The sequence below is a fragment of the Ranitomeya variabilis genome, chromosome 2, assembly GCF_051348905.1.
Source record: "Ranitomeya variabilis isolate aRanVar5 chromosome 2, aRanVar5.hap1, whole genome shotgun sequence".
Taxonomy (NCBI): Eukaryota; Metazoa; Chordata; class Amphibia; order Anura; family Dendrobatidae; genus Ranitomeya; species Ranitomeya variabilis.
In genome coordinates, this window is record NC_135233.1 from 14,178,971 (window position 1) to 14,204,675 (window position 25,705).

General features: G+C 47.9%; 1 protein-coding gene across 1 annotated transcript; it reads right to left on the reverse strand.

Annotated features, from left to right (window-relative positions):
- Positions 1-231: 231 nt before the first annotated feature.
- Positions 232-24,235, reverse strand: LOC143804188 (lactoylglutathione lyase-like). Its single transcript, XM_077282046.1, has 6 exons — positions 23,458-24,235; positions 14,734-14,816; positions 12,516-12,656; positions 12,016-12,080; positions 1,245-1,334; positions 232-607 (listed from the first exon to the last, which is right to left on the reverse strand). The coding sequence occupies exons 1-6, from the start codon at positions 23,500-23,502 to the stop codon at positions 492-494; spliced, it is 540 nt and encodes a 179-aa protein (XP_077138161.1). The 5' UTR covers positions 23,503-24,235; the 3' UTR covers positions 232-491.
- Positions 24,236-25,705: the final 1,470 nt, after the last annotated feature.

Genomic DNA, 25,705 nt, shown 5'->3' on the forward strand with positions numbered 1-25,705 from the left:
CTTGCATATTCTCTGCTGCAGCAAAATGGTAGAAACAACACTAAATGAATAGAAAGTTGTTTAACTTTGCATTTAACAAACTAAAGAGCAATAAAAAATTGTGTAAAAGTTTCAGCGAGCCTATTACTATTTCCTTACATCAGCCGGTGTAATAATTGTCTTACATAGTAACTCATAAAGTGCCAAACAAAAAAATCCTCAATGAACAAACAAAATATATATAAAAACCACTTACAATTAAAATAATTTATTAAAGTGTCATGACGACCAATAATCTGCGCATATTTGCCATTTTTATGACTCACATCACAAACATTATCGCCCTGTGGGAAATCTGCGCAGGAATCTCCACGTTTTTTTCTTGCTTTGGTGTGTACAGTAAAAGAAGAAAAAAAGTCCTCCGAGGATCAATGTGGCCCCTGGATCCTGAGGAAGGACGACTCTCACTATCAGCAGCGGACAGGAGTGGTTGTTCATCTTCACCTCTGCAGTCAGCAAGCAGCAGCTTGTAAGACGTCTGTCAGGATGGACGCCATGTTGTCAGGAGAGAAGATCTCAATCCAATAACCATCGGGGTCTTCAATAAAAGCCAGCCCCTTCCTCCTCCCTGAGAGAAATGCAAAAGGGTAAAAGAAGGTATTTATACCGGATGGTTGATTGCACAGAAGCCTCAGCGGGAGCCCGGATCGCGGGTCACCGTCCATCAGACCCACAGCTCTCATTACTTTTTCCAGATCAGAGTTGGGTCAGTTTTTCTTGGAGAAGGACAGAAAAAAAATCTCCACCTTCTCCATTATGTCAGTCCGTGAAAATCGGATCACACTCAGATGTCATCCAACTGCGGTCTGACGTTTTCCACTGACCCATAGACTTGCATTGCCAATTTTGATCCAACACTCAGGTCAAAATCAGACACATCTCCGATCTTTTCTGTGGACCTCTGGGTCTGAAGAAAAATAAAAAATGTTACCACCCTGATTAATGAGTAATAACTGTTTAACCTCTGCAGCACTCAGAGCTGCATTCATCATTCTGCAGTCTGCTGCACTATACACGTCTAATTATCTATTATCTCAGTAAATCTATTTGTAAAGGTGCAATTGACATGAAATTCTCCCCAGACGTCGGGAACATCCAATCCACTACATGATTGTAAGTTGTGTTACATATTTCATCCAAAACTGAAGCTCCACGTAAAAGTCAGGGAGATCAGTCACTGTATTGTGCCATGATAATACTTGTACCTTCATCGGGTTTCTCCTGGAGTGTGACCCCGAGCTGCTCAAACCTCTTGCAGGCAGCGGAGACATCGGGGACAGCAATGCCAATATGACCTGTAATCAGGGGAGCGGAGGTTACAGGAGCTGCAGTACGTGGCCAACGTCTCATAGTCGGGGTCAGCAAATAATGACTTTTTTTTTTTTATAGAAATTAGAAAATTTAGGAACCAGCAAGTAAAGAGAAGAGTGTCAATGGCTGCGAGCTTGTGGGGGGGGCCCAGACTATATACTAGTATTTCAAATAGAGACTAAATGGGGAAACAATTGGGGCTTCAGCAGAGGAGCTTGAGGTTTTCTCCCAAAAATCCATTCCCATAAGCGGCACTCTGAAGTAAGAGGCCATTTTTCCTACCTGCTCACAGCTACAGTACCTATGTCCTTTCCTTATTGATATTTATGTTGTCAGGCATCTCTGCACTCTGACCAGGGCCCCGTCTGCACTCTGACCAGGGCCCCGTCTGCACTCTGACCAGGGCCCGTCTGCACTCTGACCAGGGCCCGTCCGCACTCTGACCAGGGCCCGTCCGCACTCTGACCAGGGCCCGTCCGCACTCTGACCAGGGCCCGTCCGCACTCTGACCAGGGCCCGTCTGCACTCTGACCAGGGCCCCGTCTGCACTCTGACCAGGGCCCCGTCTGCACTCTGACCAGGGCCCGTCCGCACTCTGACCAGGGCCCCGTCTGCACTCTGACCAGGGCCCGTCCGCACTCTGACCAGGGCCTGTCCGCACTCTGACCAGGGCCCGTCCGCACTCTGACCAGGGCCCGCTCGCACTCTGACCAGGGCCCGTCCGCACTCTGACCAGGGCCCGTCCGCACTCTGACCAGGGCCCGTCCGCACTCTGACCAGGGCCCGTCCGCACTCTGACCAGGGCCCGTCCGCACTCTGACCAGGGCCCGTCCGCACTCTGACCAGGGCCCGTCCGCACTCTGACCAGGGCCCGCTCGCACTCTGACCAGGGCCCGTCCGCACTCTGACCAGGGCCCGTCCGCACTCTGACCAGGGCCCGTCCGCACTCTGACCAGGGCCCGCTCGCACTCTGACCAGGACCCGTCCGCACTCTGACCAGGACCCGTCCGCACTCTGACCAGGACCCGTCCGCACTCTGACCAGGGCCCGCCCGCACTCTGACCAGGGCCCGCCCGCACTCTGACCAGGGCCCGCCCGCACTCTGACCAGGGCCCGCCCGCACTCTGACCAGGGCCTGCCCGCACTCTGACCAGGGCCCGCCCGCACTCTGACCAGGGCCCGTTTGCACTCTGACCAGGGCCCGCCCGCACTCTGACCAGGGCCTGTCCACACTCTGCTCCTGGCAGAGAGGTAGATTTACTAGATGTAAAGGTGCAGCACATAGTGAATCCTATGGGCTAATAATCCTTGTGCCGTTCCCTATGTAACGTGACCCTACTGCCTGAGCCTTCGGCTCGATATGTTCCTGTAGTATTTGTGAATGTGTTACACCCGTTTCTTTAGCTTGCATTCTCTCTTGGGCTATGTTCAGACTGAGATTTTGTAGGCGGTCAAAAACGCTAAGTACACTGTGTTCCAAATTATTATGCATATTGGATTTAAGTGTGATAAAGATTTAATTGTTTTGTTTTTCAAATAAACTCGTGGATGGTATTGTGTCTCAGGGCTCAATGTATCACTGAAATCAATCTTAAAGGGACTCTGTCACCTGAATTTGGAGGGAACAATTTTCAGCCATAGAGGCGGGGTTTTCGGCTGCTTGATTCACCCTTTCCTTACCCGCTGGCTGCAATATTGGATTGAAGTTCATTCTCTGTCCACCATAGTACACGCCTGCGTAAGGCAAGATTGCTCTGTGCAGGCATGTACTACAGAGGACAGAGAATTAACTTCAATCCAATGCTGCAGCCAGCGGGTAAGGAAAGGGTGAATCAAGCAGCCGAAAACCCCGCCCATATGGCTGAAAATTGTTCCCTCCAAATTCAGGTGACAGAGTCCCTTTAAACACATGTGATAATTGGTTTTCCAGATGATTCTAATTAAAGGAAAACTACTTAAAAATGATGTTCCACATTATTAACCCCTTCATGACCGTGGGATTTTTCGTTTTTCCGTTTTTCACTCCCCGTCTTCCCAGAGCCATAACTTTTTTATTTTTCCGTCAATTTGGCCATGTGAGGGCTTATTTTTTGCGGGACGAGTTGTACTTTTGAATGACATCATTGGTTTTACCATGTCGTGTACTAGAAAACGGGAAAAAAATTCCAAGTGCGGTGAAATTGCAAAAAAAAGTGCAGTCCCACACTTGTTTTTTGTTTTGCTTTTTTGCTAGGTTCACTAAATGCTAAAACTGACCTGATATTATGATTCTCCAGGTCATTACGAGTTCATAGACACCTAACATGACTAGGTTATTTCTTACCTAAGTGGTGAAAAAAAATTCCAAACTTTGCTAAAAAAAAAAAAAATTGTGCCATTTTCCGATATCCGTAGCGTCTCCATTTTTCATGATCTGGGGTCAGGTGAGGGCTTATTTTTTGCGTGCTGAGCTAGCGTTTTTAATGATTCCAATTCGGTGCAGATACGTTCTTTTGATCGCCCGTTATTGCATTTTAATGCAATGTCGCGGCGACCAAAAAACGTAATTCTGGCGTTTCGATGTTTTTTCTCATTACGCCGTTTAGCGATCAAGTTAATGCTTTTTTTATTGATAGATCGGGCGATTCTGAATGTGGCGATACCAAATATGTGTAGATTTGATTTTTTTTTATTGATTTATTTTGATTGGGGCGAAAGGGGGGTGATTTAACCCCTTCACCCCAAAGCCTGTTTTCACCTAAGTGACACGGCCAATTTTTACAATTCTGACCACTGTCACTTTATGAGGTCATAACTCTGAAACGCTTCAACGGATCCTGGTGATTCTGAGATTGTTTTCTCGTGACGTATTGTACTTTATGATAGTGGTAAAACTTCTTCGATATGACTTGCATTTATTTGTGAAAAAAACAGAAATTTGTCGAAAATTATGAAAATTTAGCAATTTTTAAATTTTTCGTTTTTATGCCCTTAAATTAGAGAGTTATATCACATAATATAGTTAATAAACAACATTTCCCACATGTCTGCTTTACATCAGCACAATTTTGGAAACATAATTTTTTTTTGTTAGGGAGTTATAAGGGTTAAAAGTTGACCAGCGATTTCTCATTTTTGCAACAAAATTTGCAAAACCATTTTTTTTACGGACCACCTCACACTTGAAGTGACTTTGAGGGGTCTATATGACAGAAAATGTCCAAAAGTGACACCATTCTAAAAACTGCACCCCTCAAGGTACTCTAAACCACATTCAAAAAGTTTATTAACCCTTCAGGTGCTTCACAGGAATTTTTGGAATGTTTAAAAAAAATTGAACATTTAACTTTTTTTTCACAAAATTTTTACTTCAGATCCAATTTGTTTTATTTTACCAAGGGTAACAGGAGAAATTGGACCAAAAAAGTCGTTGTACAATTTGTCCTGAGTACGCCGATACCCCACATGTTGGGGTAAACCATTGATTGGGCACATGGCAGAGCTCGGAAGGGAAGGAGCGCCATTTGACTTTTCAATGCAAGATTTGCTGGAATTGAGATCGGAGCCCATGTCGCGATTGGAGAGCCCCTGATGTGCCTAAACAGTGGAAACCCCCACAAGTGACACCATTTTGGAAAGTAGACCCTCTAAGGAACTAATCTAGATGTGTGGTGAGCACTTTGAACCTCCAAGTGCTTCACAGAAGTTTATAATGTAGAGCCGTAAAAAAAATTAATATTAATTTTCACAAAAAATGATCTTTTTGCCCCAAATTTTTTATTTTCCCAAGGGTAGCAGGATAAATTGGACCCCAAAAGTTGTTGTGCAATTTGTCCTGAGTACGCTGATACCCCATATGTGGGGGTAAACCACTGTTTGGGCGCATGGCAGAGCTCGGAAGGGAAGGAGCGCCATTTGACTTTTCAATGCAAAATTGGCTGGAATTGAGATCGGAACCCATGTCGTGTTTGGAGAGCCCCTGACGTGCCTAAACAGTGGAAACCCCCACAAGTGACACCATTTTGGAAAGAAGACCCCCTAAGGAACTTATCTAGATGTGTGGTGAGCACTTTGAACCTCCAAGTGCTTCACAGAAGTTTATAATGTAGAGCCGTAAAAAAAATTAATATTAATTTTCACAAAAAATGATCTTTTTGCCCCAAATTTTTTATTTTCCCAAGGGTAGCAGGATAAATTGGATGCCAAAAGTTGTTGTGCAATTTGTCCTGAGTACGCTGATACTTCATATATGGGGATAAACCACTGTTTGGGCGCATGGCAGAGCTCGGAAGGGAAGGAGCGCCATTTGACTTTTCAATGCAAAATTGGCTGGAATTGAGATCGGAACCCATGTCGTGTTTGGAGAGCCCCTGACGTGCCTAAACAGTGGAAACCCCCACAAGTGACACCATTTTGGAAAGAAGACCCCCTAAGGAACTTATTTAGATGTGTGGTGAGCACTTTTAACCCCCAGTTGTTTCACTAAAGTTTAGAATGTAGCGCTGTGAAAATCAAAAAATCATTTTTTCTTTCCACAAAATGATGTTTTAGCCCGCAATTTTTTTTCCCCCAAGGGTAACAGGAGAAATTGGACCACAAAAGTTATTGTCCAATTTGTCCTGAGTACGCTGATACCCCATACATTGGGGGGAACCACTGTTTGGGCGCACGGCAGAGCTCGGAAGGGAAGGAGCGCCGTTTGAAATGCAGACTTAGATGGATTGGTCTGCAGGTGTCATGTTGCATTTGCAGAGCCCCTGATGTACCTAAACAGTAGAAACCCCCCACAAGTGACCCCATATTGGAAACTAGACCCCCCACGGAACTTATCTAGATGTGTTGTGAGAACTTTGAACCAACAAGTGTTTCACTACAGTTTATCACGCAGAGCCATGAAAATAAAAAAAAATTTTTTTTCCACGAAAATTATATTTTAGCCCCCACATTTTTATTTTCCCAAGGGTAACAGGAGAAATTGGACAACAAAAGTTGTTGTCCAATTTGTCCTGAGTACGCTGATACTTCATATATGGGGATAAACCACTGTTTGGGCGCACGGCAGAGCTCGGAAGGGAAGGAGCGCCGTTTGAAATGCAGACTTAGATGGATTGGTCTGCAGGTGTCATGTTGCATTTGCAGAGCCCCTGATGTACCTAAACAGTAGAAACCCCCCACAAGTGACCCCATATTGGAAACTAGACCCCCCACGGAACTTATCTAGATGTGTTGTGAGAACTTTGAACCCCCAAGTGCTTCACTACAGTTTATAACGCAGAGCCGCGAAAATAAAAAATATATTTTTTTCCACGAAAATTATATTTTAGCCCCCATGTTTTTATTTTTCCAAGGATAAGGCTGGTTTCACACTTGCGTTTTTTTTAAAAACGCATGTGTGAAAAAACGCATGTAATCGCGGTAAAACGCATGCGTTTTTTTAGACGCATGCGTTTTTATAGAAAAACACAAGAAAACAAGAAAAAACCAAAAAGCCCTAACCCTACCCCTAACCCTACCCCTACCCCTAACCTGAAATACGTGGCACTGAAATACGTGGCACTGAAATACGTTTATATACGTATATACGTATATAAGTGCCACGATATTTCAGTGGCCACGTATATAAGTGCCACGTATATAAGTGCCACGTATATAAGTGCCACGTATATAAGTGCCACGTATATAAGTGCCACGTATTTCATGTACATGCCACGATATTTAAGTGCCACGTATTTAAGTGCCACGTATTTAAGTGCCACGTATTTAAGTGCCACGTATTTAAGTGCCACGTATTTAAGTGCCACGTATTTCACGTAAATGCCACGATATTTCAGTGCCACGTATTTCACTGAAATACCGTGGCACTTAAATACGTGGCACTGAAATATCGTGGCACTGAAATATCGTGGCATTGAAATATCGTGGCACTGAAATACGTGGCACTGAAATACGTGGCACTGAAATACGTGGCACTGAAATACATGGCACTGAAATACGTGGCACTATGACTGTCAGAAAATGTTCATTAAACGGTTAGGGATGAGTTTAGGGGTAGGGTTAGGGTTTGGATCCCTTTATCACCTTGATGGTGGTGGGTGACTTTTCAGTGTGTTCTGTTTTTTTTCTATAAAAACGCATGCGTTTTTAACGCAAACAAACGCGTTGAGATCGGACGCCATGTCGCGTTTGGAGAGCCCCTGATGTGCCTAAACAGTGAAAACTCCCCAATTCTAACTGAAACCCTAACCCCAACCCTAACCCTAGTCCTAACCCTAGCGCTACTTTCACACTAGCGTTTTTTTGCATACGTCGCAATGCGTCGTTTTGGCGAAAAAACGCATCCTGCAAAGTCATCTGCAGGATGCGTTTTTTCCCCATAGACTAACATTAGCGACGTATTGACACACGTCGCAAGCGTCGTGCGACGGTTGCGTCGTGTTGTGGCGGACAGCCGGCAGCAACAAACGTTACATGTAACTTTTTTTGTGCCGACGGTCCACCATTTCCGACCGCGCATGCGCGGCTGGAACTCCGCCCCCACCTCCCCGCACCTCACAATGGGGCAGCGGATGCGTGGAAAAACAGCATCCGCTGCCCCCGTTGTGCGGCGCTTGCACAGTATGCGTCGGTATGTCGGGCCGACGCAGCGCGACGGCCCCGTACCGACGCTAGTGTGAAAGTAGCCTAACGGGAAAATGGAAATAAATATATTTTTTAAAATTTTATTATTTTTCCATAACTAAGGGGGTGATGAAGGGGGATTTGATTTACTTATATAGCGTTTTTTGGGCGGATTTTTATGGTTGGCAGCCGTCACACACTAAAAGACGCTTTTTATTGCAAACAATAGTTTTTGCATCACCACATTTTGAGAGCTATAATTTTTCCATATTTTGGTCCACAGAGTCATGTGAGATCTTGTTTTTTGCAGGACGAGTTGACGTTTTTGCTGGTACCATTTTTGGGTACATGACATTTTTTGATCGCTTTTTATTCCGATTTTTGGGAGGGGGAATGAACAAAAACCAGCAATTCCTGAAATTCTTTTAGGGGGGGCGTTTATACCGTTCCGCGTTTGGTAAAAAGGATAAAGCAGTTTTATTCTTTGGGTCAGTACGATTACAGCGATACCTCATTTATATAATTTTTTTATGTTTTGGCGCTTTTACACAATAAAAACTATTTTATATAAAAAAATAATTGTTTTTGCATCGCTTTATTCTGAGAGCTATAACTTTTTTATTTTTCTGCTGATGATGCTGTATGGCGGCTTTTTTTTTGCGGGACAAGATGACGTTTTCAGCGGTACCATGGTTATTTATATCCGTCTTTTTGATCGCGTGTTATTCCACTTTTTGTTTGGCGGTATGAGAATAAAGCGTTGTTTTTTGCCTCTTTTTTTTTTTTTTTTTTTTACGGTGTTCACTGAAGGGGTTAACTAGTGATATAGTTTTATAGGTGGGGTTGTTACGGACGCGGCGATACTAAATATGTGTACTTTTATTGTGTGGTGTTTTTTTTATTTAGATAAAGAAATGTATTTATGGGAATATATTTATTTATTTTTTTTTATTTAGGAATTTTTTTTTTTTTTTTTTTTTTACACATTTGGAAAATTTTTTTTTTAACTTTTTTACTTTGTCCCAGGAGGGGACATCACAGATCGGTGATCAGACCGTGTGCATAGCACTCGGTCTGATCACCGATGTGACAGGCACGTAACAGAGGCTTGCCGGCGCCTGCTATGAGGATTCTCAGCAGACGCCGGCAAGCAGGGTCATCTCATGACCCGGAAGGAGTCCCGCGGCCATCTTGGATCCGGGGACTCCTTCCAGGTCACCGGAGCAGCGCGATCTCATCGCGCTGCTCCGGTGGGAGAGCGCAGGGAGCCCCCGTCCCTGCGCGATCCCCCTCTATGCCGCTGTCACTATTGACAGCGGCATCAGAGGGGTTAAATGCCCGCGATCGGCGACAGCGCCGATCGTGGGCATTGCTGCGGGGTGTCAGCTGTCATATACAGCTGACACCCGCACCCGATCACCGCGGCGCTCAGCGCGAGACCGCGGTGATCGGGGCGCCGTACTAGTACTGCGGCTGGCACTAATGCAGTGCCGGCAGCGCCGTACTAGTACGGCGCATGTCACGAAGGGGTTAAACTTTTATATATATATTTTTTTTTTTCACATTTTTTTTTTTTTTTTTAACTTTTGCCATGCTTCAATAGCCTCCATGGGAGTCTAGAAGCAGGCACAGCACGATCGCCTCTGCTACATAGCAGCGATCTTCTGTTCGCTGCTATGTAGTAGAAAATCAGGTGTGCTGTGAGCGCCGACCACAGGGTGGCGCTCACAGCTGCTGGGGATCAGTAACCATAGAGGTCTCAAGGACCTCTATGGTTACAATGGAGAAGCATCGCCGACCTCCGATCATGTGACGGGGGTCGGCGATGCCATCATTTCCGGCCGCCCGGCCGGATGCGGTAGTTAAATGCCGCTGTCTGCGTTTGACAGCGGCATTTAACTAGTTAATAGCGGCGGGTGAATCGCGATTTCACCCGCCGCTATTGCGGGCACATGTCAGCTGTTCAAAACAGCTGACATGTCCCGGCTTTGATGCGGGCTCACCACGGAGCCCTGCATCAAAGCAGGGGAGCTGACATCGGACGTACTATCCCGTCTGATGTCAGTAAGGGGTTAAGCAGGTCACAGTTTTCAAGTAACATGGGAAAGAAAAAGGATCTCTCTGCTGCCGAAAAGCATAAAATAGTGCAATGCATTGGTGAAGGGATGAAAACATTAGAAATTTCCCGAAAACTTAAGCGTGATCATCGTAGTGTTAAGAGATTTGTAGCTGTATCTGAGCACAGATGTGTTTATGCTGATAAAGGCATAATGAGGAAGATTACTGCCAGGCAAGTTCATCAGATTAAGAGAGCAGCGGCCAAAATACCATTACAAAGCAGCAAACAGATATTTGAAGCTGCTGGTGCCTCTGGAGTCTCTCGAACCTCAAGGTGTAGGCTCCTTCAAAGGCTTGCTGTGATGCATAAACCTACTATTCGGCCACCCTTAAACAGTGTTCACAAGCAGAAACGGTTGCAGTGGGCCCACACATACATGAAGACTAATTTCCAAACAGTCTTGTTTACTGATGAGTGTTGAGCAACCCTGGATGGTCCAAATGGATGGAGTAGTGGATGGTTGGTGGATGGCACCATGTCCCAACAAGGCTGCAACGTCAGCAAGGAGGTGGAGGAGTCATGTTTTGGGCCGGAATCATGGGGAAACAGCTGGTAGGGTCCTTTAAGGTTCCTGAAGGTGTGAAAATGACCTCTGCAAAGTATATAGAGATTCTGACTGACAACTTTCCTCCATGGTATAAAAAGCAGAAACGTGCCTTCAGGAGCAAAATCATCTTCATGCTGACAATGCCCCATCTCATGCTGCAAAGAAAACCTCTGAGTCATTGGCTGCTATGGGCATAAAAGGAGATAAACTCATGGTGTGGCCACCATCTTCCCCTGACCTCAACCCTATAGAGAACCTTTAGAGGATCATCAAGCAAAAGATCTATGAGGGTGGGAGGCCGATCACATCAAAACAGCAGCTCTGGAGGCAAAGAAATACAAGCAGAAACTCTCCAAAAACTCACAAGTTCAATGGATGCAAGAATTGTGAAGGTGACAACAAAGAAGGCTCCTATGTTACATGTAACTTGGCCTGTTAGGAGGTTCTGGAGTTAAATAGCTTTTTTGTTCAGTGAATGTGACCTCCTAATGCTGCAAATTCCACAAATGAGCATTTTCAGTTCTTTATATCAAATGTTTAGAAATTCTACTGTGCCTAATAATTTGGAACAGTGCATTGTGAGTTTTTATTCATTTTGGAGATTATACTGTTATCATTGGGAGGTTTCTTCAATAAAATTCGATGTATACTCTAACGGGTGATGACTTTTATTAGACTGACTGTCATTTGCACCGACTATTTAGGAAAATCCGATAAAAATGTCAGTTGCATAATAATTTGGAACATAGTGTATTTTTAAAGCAGAAACTGAAACTGCTCCTTATTTGGGGAGTCTTGGGAGAAGTGTCCCATTTCCTGGAGGGGTAACGAAGAGTTTTTGAAGCACTTTAGGAGAGTTTTATTTCCCAGATGTGTTTTGCAGCCTTCTGATTGGACAGTGCCTGGTTTGCAGCGGATCCCATCAGGAGACGCCTCAATGACATGATCTGCACTTTCTTTTTTCCAACAGAGGTTTTCAAAACCTGAAGGTAAAAAACTTCGGCATCGGAACAGTAAAGACCATTAACATTAATATGAACTAGAAAAGACTATAGGTGAATTCAGATGTATATTTTTTTTGGGGGGGGAAGCGAGGGGAGGGAATGTGGCTAAAAAAACCTGAGCATTTGTCTTATAGCCCTGATCCAAATTTAATTTAATGCAATGTCTTTTTTTCAGCTATGACCAGTGCGGACTGCTCCGAGGATTCCCTCCATGTGTGCATTACCGATGTGCTAACCTCTCTGCTGATGTGTATATATAGTGAGAAATGTTTCAAAGCCATACTGCAAACACCAAAAAATGATGATTTTTTTTCCCGGTAGAATATTTCCACGTGTAATGTCATAGTCTGTGACTGAGGTGAAGAGACACAGAACAGTCCTTACAGGACAGAACTCACCAAAGCCCAGCGGGTCGGAGTTGCCGTTGTGAAAGGGTTTATCATCGTTCTTGCTGCCCCAGTTGCTGCAGGAAAGAGACGTGTACACATTACCTGCGGGACCCATTAGTGTGTGGTGATGTGGCCGTATTTATGGTGCTCGGCCCGACTGTGGGGTCTCCTGACCTGAACTATGAGGCTGCTCTCCCAGATCTGGAGGATGGTTGTACGGCCGGGCACAACGTCCTCAACATGGAGCGTGAACTGGTGATTGCCCCAAAGTCACTAACAATAGGACCTCATCTGTTGTGACATTAAAGGAAATCACTTGGATTTTCCAACTAAAACCATGCAACCATGACCCAGAGACACAGTGCCGCCACATCGTGTGCCACTTCAAATGTGCCATGTTCGGGCTGCCGTCAATAGAAACCCACTAAGTAATGCCATTAGTTTCTGCACGCATGGTCGGAGTCCATCTTTTGTTTCCATAGACAATTTCCTTACTTACGAGGACTTACTGTGTCAGCACGACGGTGGCTTTGCAGGAATAGGCCCAGGCCTCCCTCTCCTTCATGTCTTCTGGGATGTCCTTACTATCCTCGTAACCCATGATGTATTGTGAGAATTTCATGGAAGGGAAATCGCGCTTCAGGAGGAGACTAAGGAGAAACGCCAACAAACCATGAGCTTCTGCTGCGTTAACAAGTATAAATGACGGCGATATTCCCTGATCTACTAGGTTTACATCAGTCACTTAGGAAACACCTTCCACAGGGGCCGAGAATTGGGAAACGAGCGCTCATCCCTGATCATCGGCCCATGTAAACAAATGAGTAGAACAGCTGGTTCATAGGGACAGGGGCTTCTGCAATCATTGCCGGCAGCCGCCCTCCTCGTGGAAACAGGGAACGTACTGGTGACAATATGCGTCCTGTAAGGGGGCCGCACAGTCCGGGGAATGATCGCTCAGTCACCGTAGAGATGTATCAGCCTGTACAAAAGGACCTTAAAAAAGCGCAGTCTGCAATACTTAGCTGTCCATGTAAATGCACCGCTGCTCTCTGGTCACATCCAAAGCTGCATTTACGATGAAATGATAACATGTCAGCTTTAGAGACCCTATAGGTGGTCCTATGCTAGATATAGATGATATAAAGGGGACCCATCCGTTGCTTCATGCTGCACAACTGCAGGGCTTTCTCCAGCATTTCAGAGAGAATATAGTTTAGAGGGAACCTGCCACCATGAAGACGGAGCCAGGTCTGCTGGCAACTATTTCTACGGTCCTCGGCACCAGATCGTTAAGGGTTTGGTGAAGGACCATAGGAATAAACGCGACTAGTCCTCGTCTGGCTTTGTCCCGCACAGCTCGGGATGACGGACAGGTCTCTTCTTATGCACACACACGGATGAGACATGTCAGTCACTTAGATTAGTGTAAGAGAAGCCGGAAGCAGTGCTGACTACACTTCTCTACTCCTTTCACCCGTTTTGGTCCATGTGTCCGTTTTTTAAATACACAGATTATGGAGGTGACCGGCTCCATGTCCTTATCTGCACAGCGGAAGATGCAGCAGCGGCCCAATATTTACATGCACCGGTCTGTAAATCGAACCAAACTAGCACATGCTGCGATCTTCAGCAAAATGGCCCCGAGATTCCTGTGAAAAACAGCCCATGTGCGCCAGCATGCATGCCAACACTGGTCCATGTGCGCCAGCACGTATGCCAACACTGGCCCATGTGCGCCAGCATGCATGCCAACACTGGTCCATGTGCGCCAGTACATATGCCAACACTGGTCCATGTGCGCCAGCATGCATGCCAACACTGGTCCATGTGCGCCAGTACGTATGCCAACACTGGCCCATGTGCGCCAGCATGCATGCCAACACTGGTCCATGTGCGCCAGCACGTATGCCAACACTGGTCCATGTGCACCAGCACATATGCCAACACTGGTCCATGAGCGCCAGCACATATGCTAACACTGGTCCATAAGCGCCAGCACGTATGCCAACACTGGCCTATGTGCGCCAGCATGCATGCCAACACTGGTCCATGTGCACCAGCACATATGCCAACACTGGTCCATGAGCGCCAGCACATATGCTAACACTGGTCCATAAGCGCCAACACGTATGCCAACACTGGTCCATGTACGCCAGCATGCATGCCAACACTGGTCCATGTGCGCCAGCACAAATGCTAACACTGGTCCATGAGCGCCAGCACGTATGCCAACACTGGTCCATGTGCGCCAGCACATATGCCAACACTGGTCCATTTGCGCCAGCACGTATGCCAACACTGCTCCATGTGCGCCAGCACGTATGCCAACACTGCTCCATGTGCGCCAGCACGTATGCCAAAACTGGTCCATGTGCACTAGCGCGTATGCCAACACTGGTGTATGTGCTGCATTTGGGCCAACACATGACTGACTCTGTGCAGCTCCGTGTGCCCATCTGCGAAGTGGACGGGTGCAGGAGCTGCCTGCTATTCACATGTAGACCAACGCATGCTGCGATCATTACCCCACATCGACCAATATCACATGTGCACAATATCACATGTGCACTAACACATAGGATAACATTGGTTCTGTCTGAATTCCACATGGACAGAAAATACGATCATCTGAACGCACCCACATGGAGTGACGTCTTGATTGACCGATGCAACCACTTAAAGACATTTGTAATATTCAACAGGTCACCATTGTTGAACACTTACCTCATTCCAAGACATTTATTGTAAAATTTCAGGGATTTCTGGGGATCTTTAATCCGGAGCATGGTCTGCTGGAATATGAAGTCCTAAAATGGCCATAAAAAAGAACAAAACAAAAAAACAACATGCATTTAATAGCGCCATACAGTGGGTACGGAAAGTATTCAGACCCCTTTACATTTTTCACTATTTGTTTCATTGCAGCCATTTGGTAAATGCAAAAAAGTTCATTTTTTTCGCATTATTGTTCACTCTGCACCTCATCTTGACTGAAAAAAAAACCCAGAAATGTAGAAAGTTTTGCAAATTTATTAAAAAAGAAAAACTGAAATCTGACATGGTCATAAGTCTTCAGCCCCTTTGCTCAGACCCTCATATGTAAGTCCCATGCTGTCCATTTCCTTGTGATCCTCCTTCAGATGGTTCTGCTCCTTTATTGGAGTCCAGCTGTGTGTAATTAAACTGATTGGACTTGATTAGGAAAGGCGCACACCTGTCTATATAAGACCTCACAGCTCAAAGTGCATGTCAGACCAAATGAGAATCATGAGGCCAAAGGAACTGCCCAAGGAGCTCAGAGACAGAATTGTGGCACAGCTCTGGCCAAGGTTACAACAGAATGTCTGCAGTACTCAAGGTTCCTAAGAGCACAGTGGCCTCCACAATGCTTAAATGGAAGAAGTTTGGGACCACCAGAAGTCTTCCTAGACCTGGCTGTCCAGCCAAACTGAGCAATCATGGGAGAAGAGCCTTGGTGAGAGAGGTAAAGAAGAACCCCAATATCACTGTGGCTGAGCTCCAGAGATGCAGTAGGGAGATGGGAGAAAGTTCCACAACTATCACTGCAGCCCTCCACCAGTCAGGCCTTTATGGGAGAGTGTCCAGACAGAAGCCTCTCCTCAGTGCAAGACATATGAAAGCCGCATAGAGTTTGCTACAAAACACATGAAGGACTCCCAGACTATGAGAAATAAGATTCTCTGGTCTGATGAGATGAAGATGGACCTTTCTGGTAATAATTCTAAGCGGTATGTGTGGAGAAAACCAGGCACTGCTCATTACCTGCCCAATACAATCCCAACAGTGAAGCATGGTGGTGGCAGCATGATGCTATGGGGGTGTTTTTCAGCTGCAGGGACAGGACGACTGGTTGCCATTGAAGGAAACATGAATGCGGCCAAGTACAGAGAGATCCTGGATGAAAACCTCTTCCAGAGTGCTCTGGACCTCAGAATTGGCCGAAGGTTCACCTTCCAACATGACAATGACCCTAAGTACACAGCTAAAATAACAAAGGATTGGCTTCAGAACAACTCTGTGATCATTCCTGACCAGCCCAGCCAGAGCCCTGACCTAAACCCAATGGAGCATCTCTGGAGAGACCTGAAAATGGCGTCCACCAACTTTCACCATCCAACCTGACGGAACTGGAGAGGATCTGCAAGGAAGAATGGCCGAGGATCCCCAAATTCAGGTGTGAAAAACTTGCATTATTCCCAAGAAGACTCATGGCTGTACTAGCTCAAAAGGTGCTTCTACTCAATACTAAGCAAAGGGGCTGAAGACTTGTGACTGTCATATGTATTTTTTTCCCTGTCCTGTATTTTGTATAATATGTCATGATGTGGTGTGACTTCTCTTTGGTTGTATTTACTGTACACTTTGCAATGTCATGGGATGTATGTAACTTAACCTGTCTCCTTCCCCCAATACTTGCAGCCCTAAGCTATAATGTAATTAAGCTTTGTCAACACCACTAGTGAAGGAATAGCCATTGTTCCTCACAGCAGGTGGCTAGTCAAATGCACATACTGGATAGACTAAGCAGAGCCGACCAGTCTAGAATCTTCTGGTGGACCCAACCATTGAATAGAAGGTGTGACCCCTACCCCCTTCATGGGTGGGCTGATCCCAGGAGCTCAGACAATCCATTCTTATTTTTGAGATCAGATGTGAGTTGACCCTTGAAGGAGAAGGAGTGGGGATTCTTAGCTGAGGCAAGACCCCACGTCCATCTGTGACTGCGGAAGCGAACGGGGCGAGACTTGAGCTGAGGACATATCTCGTCGTTCGTGGGATTGTTTTGGGATCCCTTGGACAAGTGTGGACTATTGCTTTGTTAGCTGGCACAAGGATTATCGGGAGGTGCCCAGAACCTGTTCCGTTGGACTAATTGTGGACTCTGTAGATCTACCTGCATGTGTTGTTCCAGCGTTCTTGATAATAAATCTGTCGAATCATCCCTTGGCCTGTTGTCCCTTCTTGCTCTGCCATACACCCTGTTACAGTGACCATGTGAGATTTCCGTTTTTCTTTAATACATTTGCAAAAATTTCTACATTTGTTTTTTTTTTCAGTCAAGATGGGGTGCAGAGTGTACATTAATGAGAAAAAAAATGAACTTTTTAGCATTTACCAAAATGGCTGCAACAAAGAGTGAAAAATTTAAAGGGGTCTGAATACTTTCCGTACCCACTGTAGTTATACACAGAATGGACTTTACAGCAGTTTTCTGGAGTGAAAAAAGTTGTAACTAAATAGGGGCCACACACAAAAAGCCCCTCAGAAAACATAACATTTTTGACTTTAGGTCCTCTCCAAATTATTATATATAAATTTTAAGGAATATTCCCGAGATTATAAATATTTGTCTCATTTAGGGCTACGTTCAGACCTGGCAGACTAATTAGGAATTTTCAAAGCAGGTCACAAATGAAGAACCAAGTTTACAGATCGAAGCTGACATCCCATGACATTTACAGGGCTCTATTCACATAACGCACATGGTAACAATGTGGACTTGAGGGCACCATTCAGCTATTTTGCAAATCTGCAGAATGTCTGTTATATTACACATTACTATGGATAAAGTATGTGCCCCCCACATCCACCTCCGGGGGCTTCTCTGTCCTCATCTACATCCATAGACAGTAATATGGAGGAAAGTATGTGCCCCCCACGTCCACCTCCGGGGGCTTCTCTGTCCTCATCTACATCCATAGACATTAATATGAAGGAAAGTATGTGCCCCCCACATCCTCCTCCGGGGGCTTCTCTGTCCTCATCAACATCCATAGACATTAATATGGAGAAAAGTATGTGCCCCCCACATCCACTTCCGGGGGCTTCTCTGTCCTCAGCTACATCCATAGACATTAATATGGAGGAAGTATGTGCCCCCCCACATCCTCCTCCGGGGGCTTCTCTGTCCTCATCAACATCCATAGACATTAATATGGAGAAAAGTATGTGCCCCCCACATCCACCTCCGGGGGCTTCTCTGTCCTCATCTACATCCATAGACATTAATATGGAGAAAGTATGTGCCCCCCACATCCTCCTCCGGGGGCTTCTCTGTCCTCATCTACATCCATAGACATGAATATGAAGGAAAGTATGTGCCCCCCACATCCTCCTCTGGGGGCTTCTGTGTCCTCATCTACATCCATAGACATTAATATGGAGAAAGTATGTGCCCCCCACATCGTCCTCCGGGGGCTTCTCTGTCCTCATCAACATCCATAGACATTAATATGGAGAAAAGTATGTGCCCCCCACATCCACCTCCGGGGGCTTCTCTGTCCTCAGCTACATCCATAGACGATATAGAAAAGTGAAAAGTATGTGTCCCTTCCCACCCCCCTGCATTTGTGGGGTCTGACCCTGATGTTGGGGTAAGGTCAGACCATGATGTTGAGGGTAAAAGGGGCGGGCTCACAATCTCCATTATTGGTGATTGATGGTGTCACGATAATATGAATATACCATGTTTTGAGTATATACCTAAAAGGTCCATGGCTTTTCAGACACACGCTGTTGGCTTTTCCGACCCCCCCTCTTCATTCTCTTAGCCTGCAGGCAACTCTTCCCCCCCCCCCCCCCCCCCGCTATATAGTGTAATGTGAGACCAGCTGCCAGGAATTTTTATGGCTTGGTGCTGCTAGAGCCAGGCTCTCCTTAAACCCCTTATTCCCCCCTCCCGCCTAACACCAGCCAAAACTGGTACAGAAAATGCATGGCATTCTATTGTTCTCTTAAAGTTACGTATACTGGCACCGATCATGGCTAGAGATATAAGGATTATATATTCCGGATGTCCATCGAGAGATCTATACCTCACGGAAATCGCTAGGAGCTAAACCCAACGAGTTGCAAGGAGCGGATTTCTCCGTAAGTGGGTCATGTATCTATGCCAAGTTTATACTTAAAAGAATCCCCCCGACGTGGTGCACATCCTAATCATGGTGTCGTTCTCAAACGAGATTCATACAACGAGTTATCTATACAAATGGTTTGTCATAACTCTAAGAAAAGGGAGGATTCAGCCTCTGAGCGAGGTCACCACAGGGGGAGTGCCTTGGTTTTAGGCTGGGAAATGAGTGAGACAGCAGTCATCAGTGTTTTTGTCCAGGGTCTAGCTGCGAGACTGGGGTGTAATGCATCTTGATGTGTCCGCTGAGCACATGGTCAGCCATGAGATGAAATGATCTGAACGAAATGTGTTTTTTCAACTTTAATCCCATTTTATTTGTAATTGTACTGTACATACGATACTGATCTACTTTTATAATATTTTTTTATACTTCAGTAAACACTGCCTACCTTTTGGAGTAAAATATATAAAATTACTAGCTTTGTCTCTCCTTGCTCTATAACGTACTGTCACATCCTCTGAAGTGAATTACGCTACTAATTTGGGTTGGCTCCGGACCTGTTAATAATTAAGAAATCGGAGCTGGTGTCAGCGGATTTGTCCTGTGCGTTTGGGAGGCTTTGTAGCGGCATTGATAATTATTGTTCCCGCCTGAGTGGGAGTAGTTATATCCTTTTCGCTGCAGTGTGCCCATTAGCCAGTACAGAGTAAGGCAGCCTTTCTGGCGACTAATTATCCTAGGTGCAGTACCCAGTCTGACCTGAGGGTAAGGGGTGGTGCCAGAGAGCGGCAGGTTCCAAACCGGAACTGGGATATAGATAAATCCCCTTCAGAAAGAACCAGGAGCAAACAACCCCGGTTCATGACAAATTGGTGTGAGTGGTGGGGAAGATAAAGGTATCCTCCCCGTGAACCGTGAGATGGGTTTGGGCTCTGTGCGGCCGCTCATGTACTCTCCTCCATGTCTGTATGGGGCTCTGTGCGGCCGCTCATGTTCTCCCCCTCCATGTCTGTATGGGGCTCTGTGCGGCCGCTCATGTTCTCTCCTCCATGTCTGTACGGGGCTCTGTGCGGCCGCTCATGTTCTCTCCTCCATGTCTGTATGGGGCTCTGTGCGGCCGCTCATGTTCTCCCTCCATGTCTGTATGGAGCTCTGTGCGGCCACTCATGTTCTCCCTCCTCCATGTCTGTATGGGGCTCTGTGCGGCCGCTCATGTTCTCTCCTCCATGTCTGTACGGGGCTCTGTGCGGCCGCTCATGTTCTCCCTCCATGTCTGTATGGAGCTCTGTGCGGCCACTCATGTTCTCCCTCCTCCATGTCTGTATGGGGCTCTGTGCGGCCACTCATGTTCTCTCCTCCATGTCTGTATGGGGCTCTGTGCGGCCGCTCATGTTCTCTCTCCAGGTCTGTATGGGGCTCTGTGCGGCCGCTCATGTTCTCTCCTCCATATCTGTATGGGGCTCTGTGCGGCCTCTCATGTTCTCTCCTCCATGTCTGTATGGGGCTCTGTGCGGCCGCTCATGTTCTCTCCTCCATGTCTGTATGAGGCTCTGTGCGGCCGCTCATGTTCTCTCCTCCATGTCTGTATGGGGCTCTGTGCGGCCGCTCATGTTCTCTCCTCCATGTCTGTATGGGGCTCTGTGCGGCCGCTCATGTCCTCCCCCCCTCCATGTCTGTATGGGGCTCTGTGCGGCCGCTCATGTTCTCTCCTCCATGTCTGTATGGGGCTCTGTGCGGCCGCTCATGTTCTCTCCTCCATGTCTGTATGGGGCTCTGTGCGGCCGCTCATGTTCTCTCCTCCATGTCTGTATGGGGCTCTGTGTGGCCGCTCATGTTCTCTCCTCCATGTCTGTATGGGGCTCTGTGCGGCCGCTCATGTTCTCTCCTCCATATCTGTATGGGTCTCTGTGCGGCCGCTCATGTTCTCTCCTCCATGTCTGTATGAGGCTCTGTGCGGCCGCTCATGTTCTCTCCTCCATGTCTGTATGAGGCTCTGTGCGGCCGCTCATGTTCTCTCCTCCATGTCTGTATGGGGCTCTGTGCGGCCGCTCATGTCCTCCCCCCCTCCATGTCTGTATGGGGCTCTGTACGGCCGCTCATGTTCTCTCCTCCATGTCTGTATGGGGCTCTGTGCGGCCGCTCATGTTCTCTCCTCCATGTCTGTATGGGGCTCTGTGCGGCCGCTCATGTTCTCCTCTCCATGTCTGTATGGGGCTCTGTGCGGCCGCTCATGTTCTCTCCTCCATATCTGTATGAGGCTCTGTGCGGCCGCTCATGTTCTCTCCTCCATATCTGTATGGGTCTCTGTGCGGCCGCTCATGTTCTCTCCTCCATGTCTGTATGAGGCTCTGTGCGGCCGCTCATGTTCTCTCCTCCATGTCTGTATGAGGCTCTGTGCGGCCGCTCATGTTCTCTCTCCTCCATGTCTGTATGGGGCTGTGTGGCCGCTCATGTTCTCTCCTCCATGTCTGTATGAGGCTCTGTGCGGCCGCTCATGTTCTCCTCCATGTCTGTATGAGGCTCTGTGCGGCCGCTCATGTTCTCTCCTCCATGTCTGTATGAGGCTCTGTGAGGCCGCTCATGTTCTCTCCTCCATATCTGTATGGGGCTCTGTACGGCCGCTCATGTTCTCTCCTCCATGTCTGTATGGGGTTCTGTGCGGCCGCTCATGTTCTCTCCTCCATGTCTGTATGGGGCTCTGTGCGGCCGCTCATATTCTCCCCTCCATGTCTGTATGGAGCTCTGTGTGGCCGCTCATGTTCTCTCCTCCATGTCTGTATGGGGCTCTGTGTGGCCGCTCATGTTCTCTCCTCCATGTCTGTATGGGGCTCTGTGTGGCCGCTCATGTTCTCTCCTCCATATCTGTATGGGGCTCTGTACGGCCGCTCATGTTCTCTCCTCCATGTCTGTATGGGGCTCTGTGTGGCCGCTCATGTTCTCTCCTCCATGTCTGTATGAGGCTCTGTGTGGCCGCTCATGTTCTCTCCTCCATGTCTGTATGGGGCTCTGTGCGGCCGCTCATGTTCTCTCCTCCATGTCTGTATGGGGCTCTGTGCGGCCGCTCATGTTCTCTCTCCTCCATGTCTGTATGGGGCTCTGTGCGGCCGCTCATGTTCTCTTCTCCATGTCTGTATGGGTCTCTGTGCGGCCGCTCATGTTCTCTCCTCCATGTCTGTATGGGGCTCTGTGCGGCCGCTCATATTCTCCCCTCCATGTCTGTATGGAGCTCTGTGTGGCCGCTCATGTTCTCTCCTCCATGTCTGTATGGGGCTCTGTGTGGCCGCTCATGTTCTCTCCTCCATGTCTGTATGGGGCTCTGTGTGGCCGCTCATGTTCTCTCCTCCATATCTGTATGGGGCTCTGTACGGCCGCTCATGTTCTCTCCTCCATGTCTGTATGGGGCTCTGTGTGGCCGCTCATGTTCTCTCCTCCATGTCTGTATGAGGCTCTGTGTGGCCGCTCATGTTCTCTCCTCCATGTCTGTATGGGGCTCTGTGCGGCCGCTCATGTTCTCTCCTCCATGTCTGTATGGGGCTCTGTGCGGCCGCTCATGTTCTCTCCTCCATGTCTGTATGGGGCTCTGTAGGGCCGCTCATGTTCTCTCCTCCATGTCTGTATGGGTCTCTGTGCGGCCGCTCATGTTCTCTCCTCCATGTCTGTATGGGGCTCTGTGCGGCCGCTCATGTTATCCCTCTATATCTGTATGGGGCTCTGTGCAGCCGCTCATGTTCTCTCCTCCATGTTTGTATGGACCTTGTGCACTGGGCACAGTCATGGGGGGGGACAAATAAGGGTCTTCTCCAAACTGTTTCCACAAAGCTGAAGCTACAATTGTCCACAATGTCTTGTACTGAAGATTAAGATTCCTCATCACTAGAACTAAGTGGGCTTCTGACATTAAACCTTCATATAGACTGACCCTGGTGCTATCCCGAAGCCCTCAGGCTCCATGTTCTCCCTCCTTGTCTTCCTCGGTTGTAACCTGACACACAGGATGATGGCAGTATTAGTCCTGTAGGACGCCATCACCGTGATCTGTCGTGAATGAAGGTGTGTGCTCCATTACATGTAATTGAATCTGGGTCACATCGTGGTATAATAACTGTGCGATTATAAGTGCGGGGTTGGAGCAGCGCTGGGCTTCCTGTTGGACCGGTGTCAGGCGGTGGGAACCTCCCTGCATTTTACCACTGACCTCACTGCAATGCTCTGTCATTTCACTCGGTGTGTGCAGCAATATAATAATAAATACATATAAGAATAAATACGCACGTACAATAAAAGTTGTGACACTTTTGCTGACGGATTCACCATCTCTGCCTTCTTTTCTGTGTATGGTAGTAATATATGGAAGCAGCAGCATGAAAATGAATATAGGAGTAAAAATGTTTATTACTACTCTCATGCAACTTGTGGCTCTCCGACTATTGTGCAAGTACAGCCCACAGCAGCGTAAACCTGCCTGGAGTTGTAGCTTTACAGCAGGCAGCCGCCAGCGCTTGTGATGAGCCGGTCACACCGAGCCTGGCCTGCAGTGTACGTGTGGTGTGTACAGGGTGCGCACAGACAGTACCTGGGTCGCGGAGTCCACATCGCTGAGCTCCGGCGTCTCCTCCATGTCTATCGCCAGCACTGATGTCAGTGACGCCCGAGTCACGCCCGTCGTGGGTTACACACTGCAGTTCTGTACACGCCCGCTGATGACGATTAATCCCTGCTCCTGTCACTTCATTCAGTGATTCATTGTGAAGAAGAACAAAGAGAGAAGAATTTATCATAAAGTTACAGCGATGACCTGATCTGCCCCAAAGACGTCTGCACACCATGGAGGGGACCCTGCAGACTTAGCTGAACGTATAGGCTGGGGCTCCATATGGCTGCAACATCATAGCGTAATGCAAGGGGGCGTTACAGGTCAGGTGCATCCTCTGCACCGCAGGTCCAAGTGGGCACACGTACCCCGGGCATTGATTCAGGATGGCACGTGGGCAGCGAGGACTTGGCACATCTCAGGATGCAAGCACAAACACAGAAAGCACAGATAGTGGCGCACACCAAACACAGGAGCAGAGCCTCAATCCCAAGACACAGGTGTTCCTGTCTGAATGGGGACTTAATTCGGAAGAGGGCAGAGATCCTCTCAGGGCAACTTACGAAACTCTACGTGGAGCACAACAGAGGGCAGCGAACCCAGGGGAAGGAAGCAGAGCCCAGGTTACCAGGACAGGTGTGCACCAGCATTGTGCCAAGAAGCCTGGAACAGGTCAGCAGTAGTGATGAGCTAGCAAGCTCAGGTGTAACCGGGGGTCTTCAGCGTGCTCTATGAAGGACCCCCCACGGCTGTTAGCTACAACACCTGTGTCATGCTCGCGCCCAGACTGGTTGGCGCGGGCGTGCGGGGGAGTGGCCCCACTGGACCACAGACCAAACCTCCCTGGAAGGGGCGTAACTAAGTAGCTTCCTAGGTGTTCGCTGGAGCCTCTGATGGTGAGGTCAGACTTGTGCAATAGGAAGCTACCAGGTACCACTCCAGGGTGGAGTCTGGTTGTGGCTGCTGATCCCACCGGGGAACGGAACATAGACAGGCAAGTGGGCACGGCTGGCACATAGGCAGGCAGACGGGTACAACAGGAACACTGTCAGGCAGGCGGGCACGGCTGGCTCTCTGGTAGGCAGGCGGGCACGGCTGGCTCTCTGGCAGGACTGATAGACAAGACTGGTACACTGGAAGAACCGGTAGGGACCGGTCTGCAGGCAGGTATGTAGAACGGGTAAGAACCTGTTCAGACACGAGGACCTAGGAATAAGTAGATAAAGACCGCAAGAGCGGATGCAGAGCGAAAGCACAGGAGCTAGAGCCAAGAACAGAAATGCAGGAGGCGGAGCCAAGAGCAGGAGGCGGAGCCAAGTGCAAAACCGCAGGAGGCGGAGCCAAGAGCTGGAGGCGGAGCCAAGTGCAGACAGGCAGGAGGCGGAGCCAAGAGCTGGAGGCAGAGCCAAGTGCAGGAGAAGTAGAACCGCAAAGAGCGGAGCCAGGTAGAACCGCAAGGAGCGGAGCCAGGTAGAACCGCAAGGAGCGGAGCCAGGTAGAACCGCAAGGAGCGGAGCCAGGTAGAACCGCAAGGAGCGGAGCCAGGTAGAACCGCAAGGAGCGGAGCCAGGTAGAACCGCAAGGAGCGGAGCCAGGTAGAACCGCAAGGAGCGGAGCCAGGTAGAACCGCAAGGAGCGGAGCCATGTAGAACCGCAAGGAGCGGAGCCAGGTAGAACCGCAAGGAGCGGAGAGGTGCTGCGGGAGAGGTCTCTGCAGCAAAGCTGAGCAGAGCCACAAGGAAAGTGGAGAGAAGCTGCAGCAAGGGATAACTGCAACAGCAGAAGATAAGCAGAGTACAAAGGAGCAGAAACGCAGAAGAGAGGAGCAGAGGTAAAGTCACAAAGGTTCAGAGCACGCAGAGCCGCAAGAGTGCGGAGTGTAAGCAGACTGAGAATACAAGGAAAGACAACAGGGAAGGAAGCCAAAGACTAGGAGACCGAGGTAAGACTAAGTGCAGACAAGGCAATGGAACTAGACACAAGGACAAAGACACTGGGACCAGGAAATTCTGCCTCCTGGTGGGCGGACAACAAGACCAAGGAAATAACACAGAGAATCCTCCAGAGAGGGAGTAACTCAGAAAAAGGCCAGGCAAACTCAGAAGCAAGACACTAACTGAGCTAACACATTGCACAGGCCCAGAACACTGGGTGGAGCTGCACTATATACTGGAGGTCTCCTGGCAATTGGTCAGGAACAGATTGGACAGATGCACCTGATTCCTATAAG

Excerpts from the sequence above, each read along its gene's own strand:
- LOC143804188 (XM_077282046.1), bottom strand. The coding sequence starts at position 23,502 with ATGGAGGAGACGCCGGAGCTCAGCGATGTGGACTCCGCGACCCAG. Across the intron at positions 12,657-14,733 it reads AATAAATGTCTTGGAATGAG|TCTCCTCCTGAAGCGCGATT; the intron begins GTAAGTGTTCAA and ends GTTTCTCCTTAG. Across the intron at positions 1,335-12,015 it reads CTCCGACCCGCTGGGCTTTG|GTCATATTGGCATTGCTGTC; the intron begins GTGAGTTCTGTC and ends CCCTGATTACAG.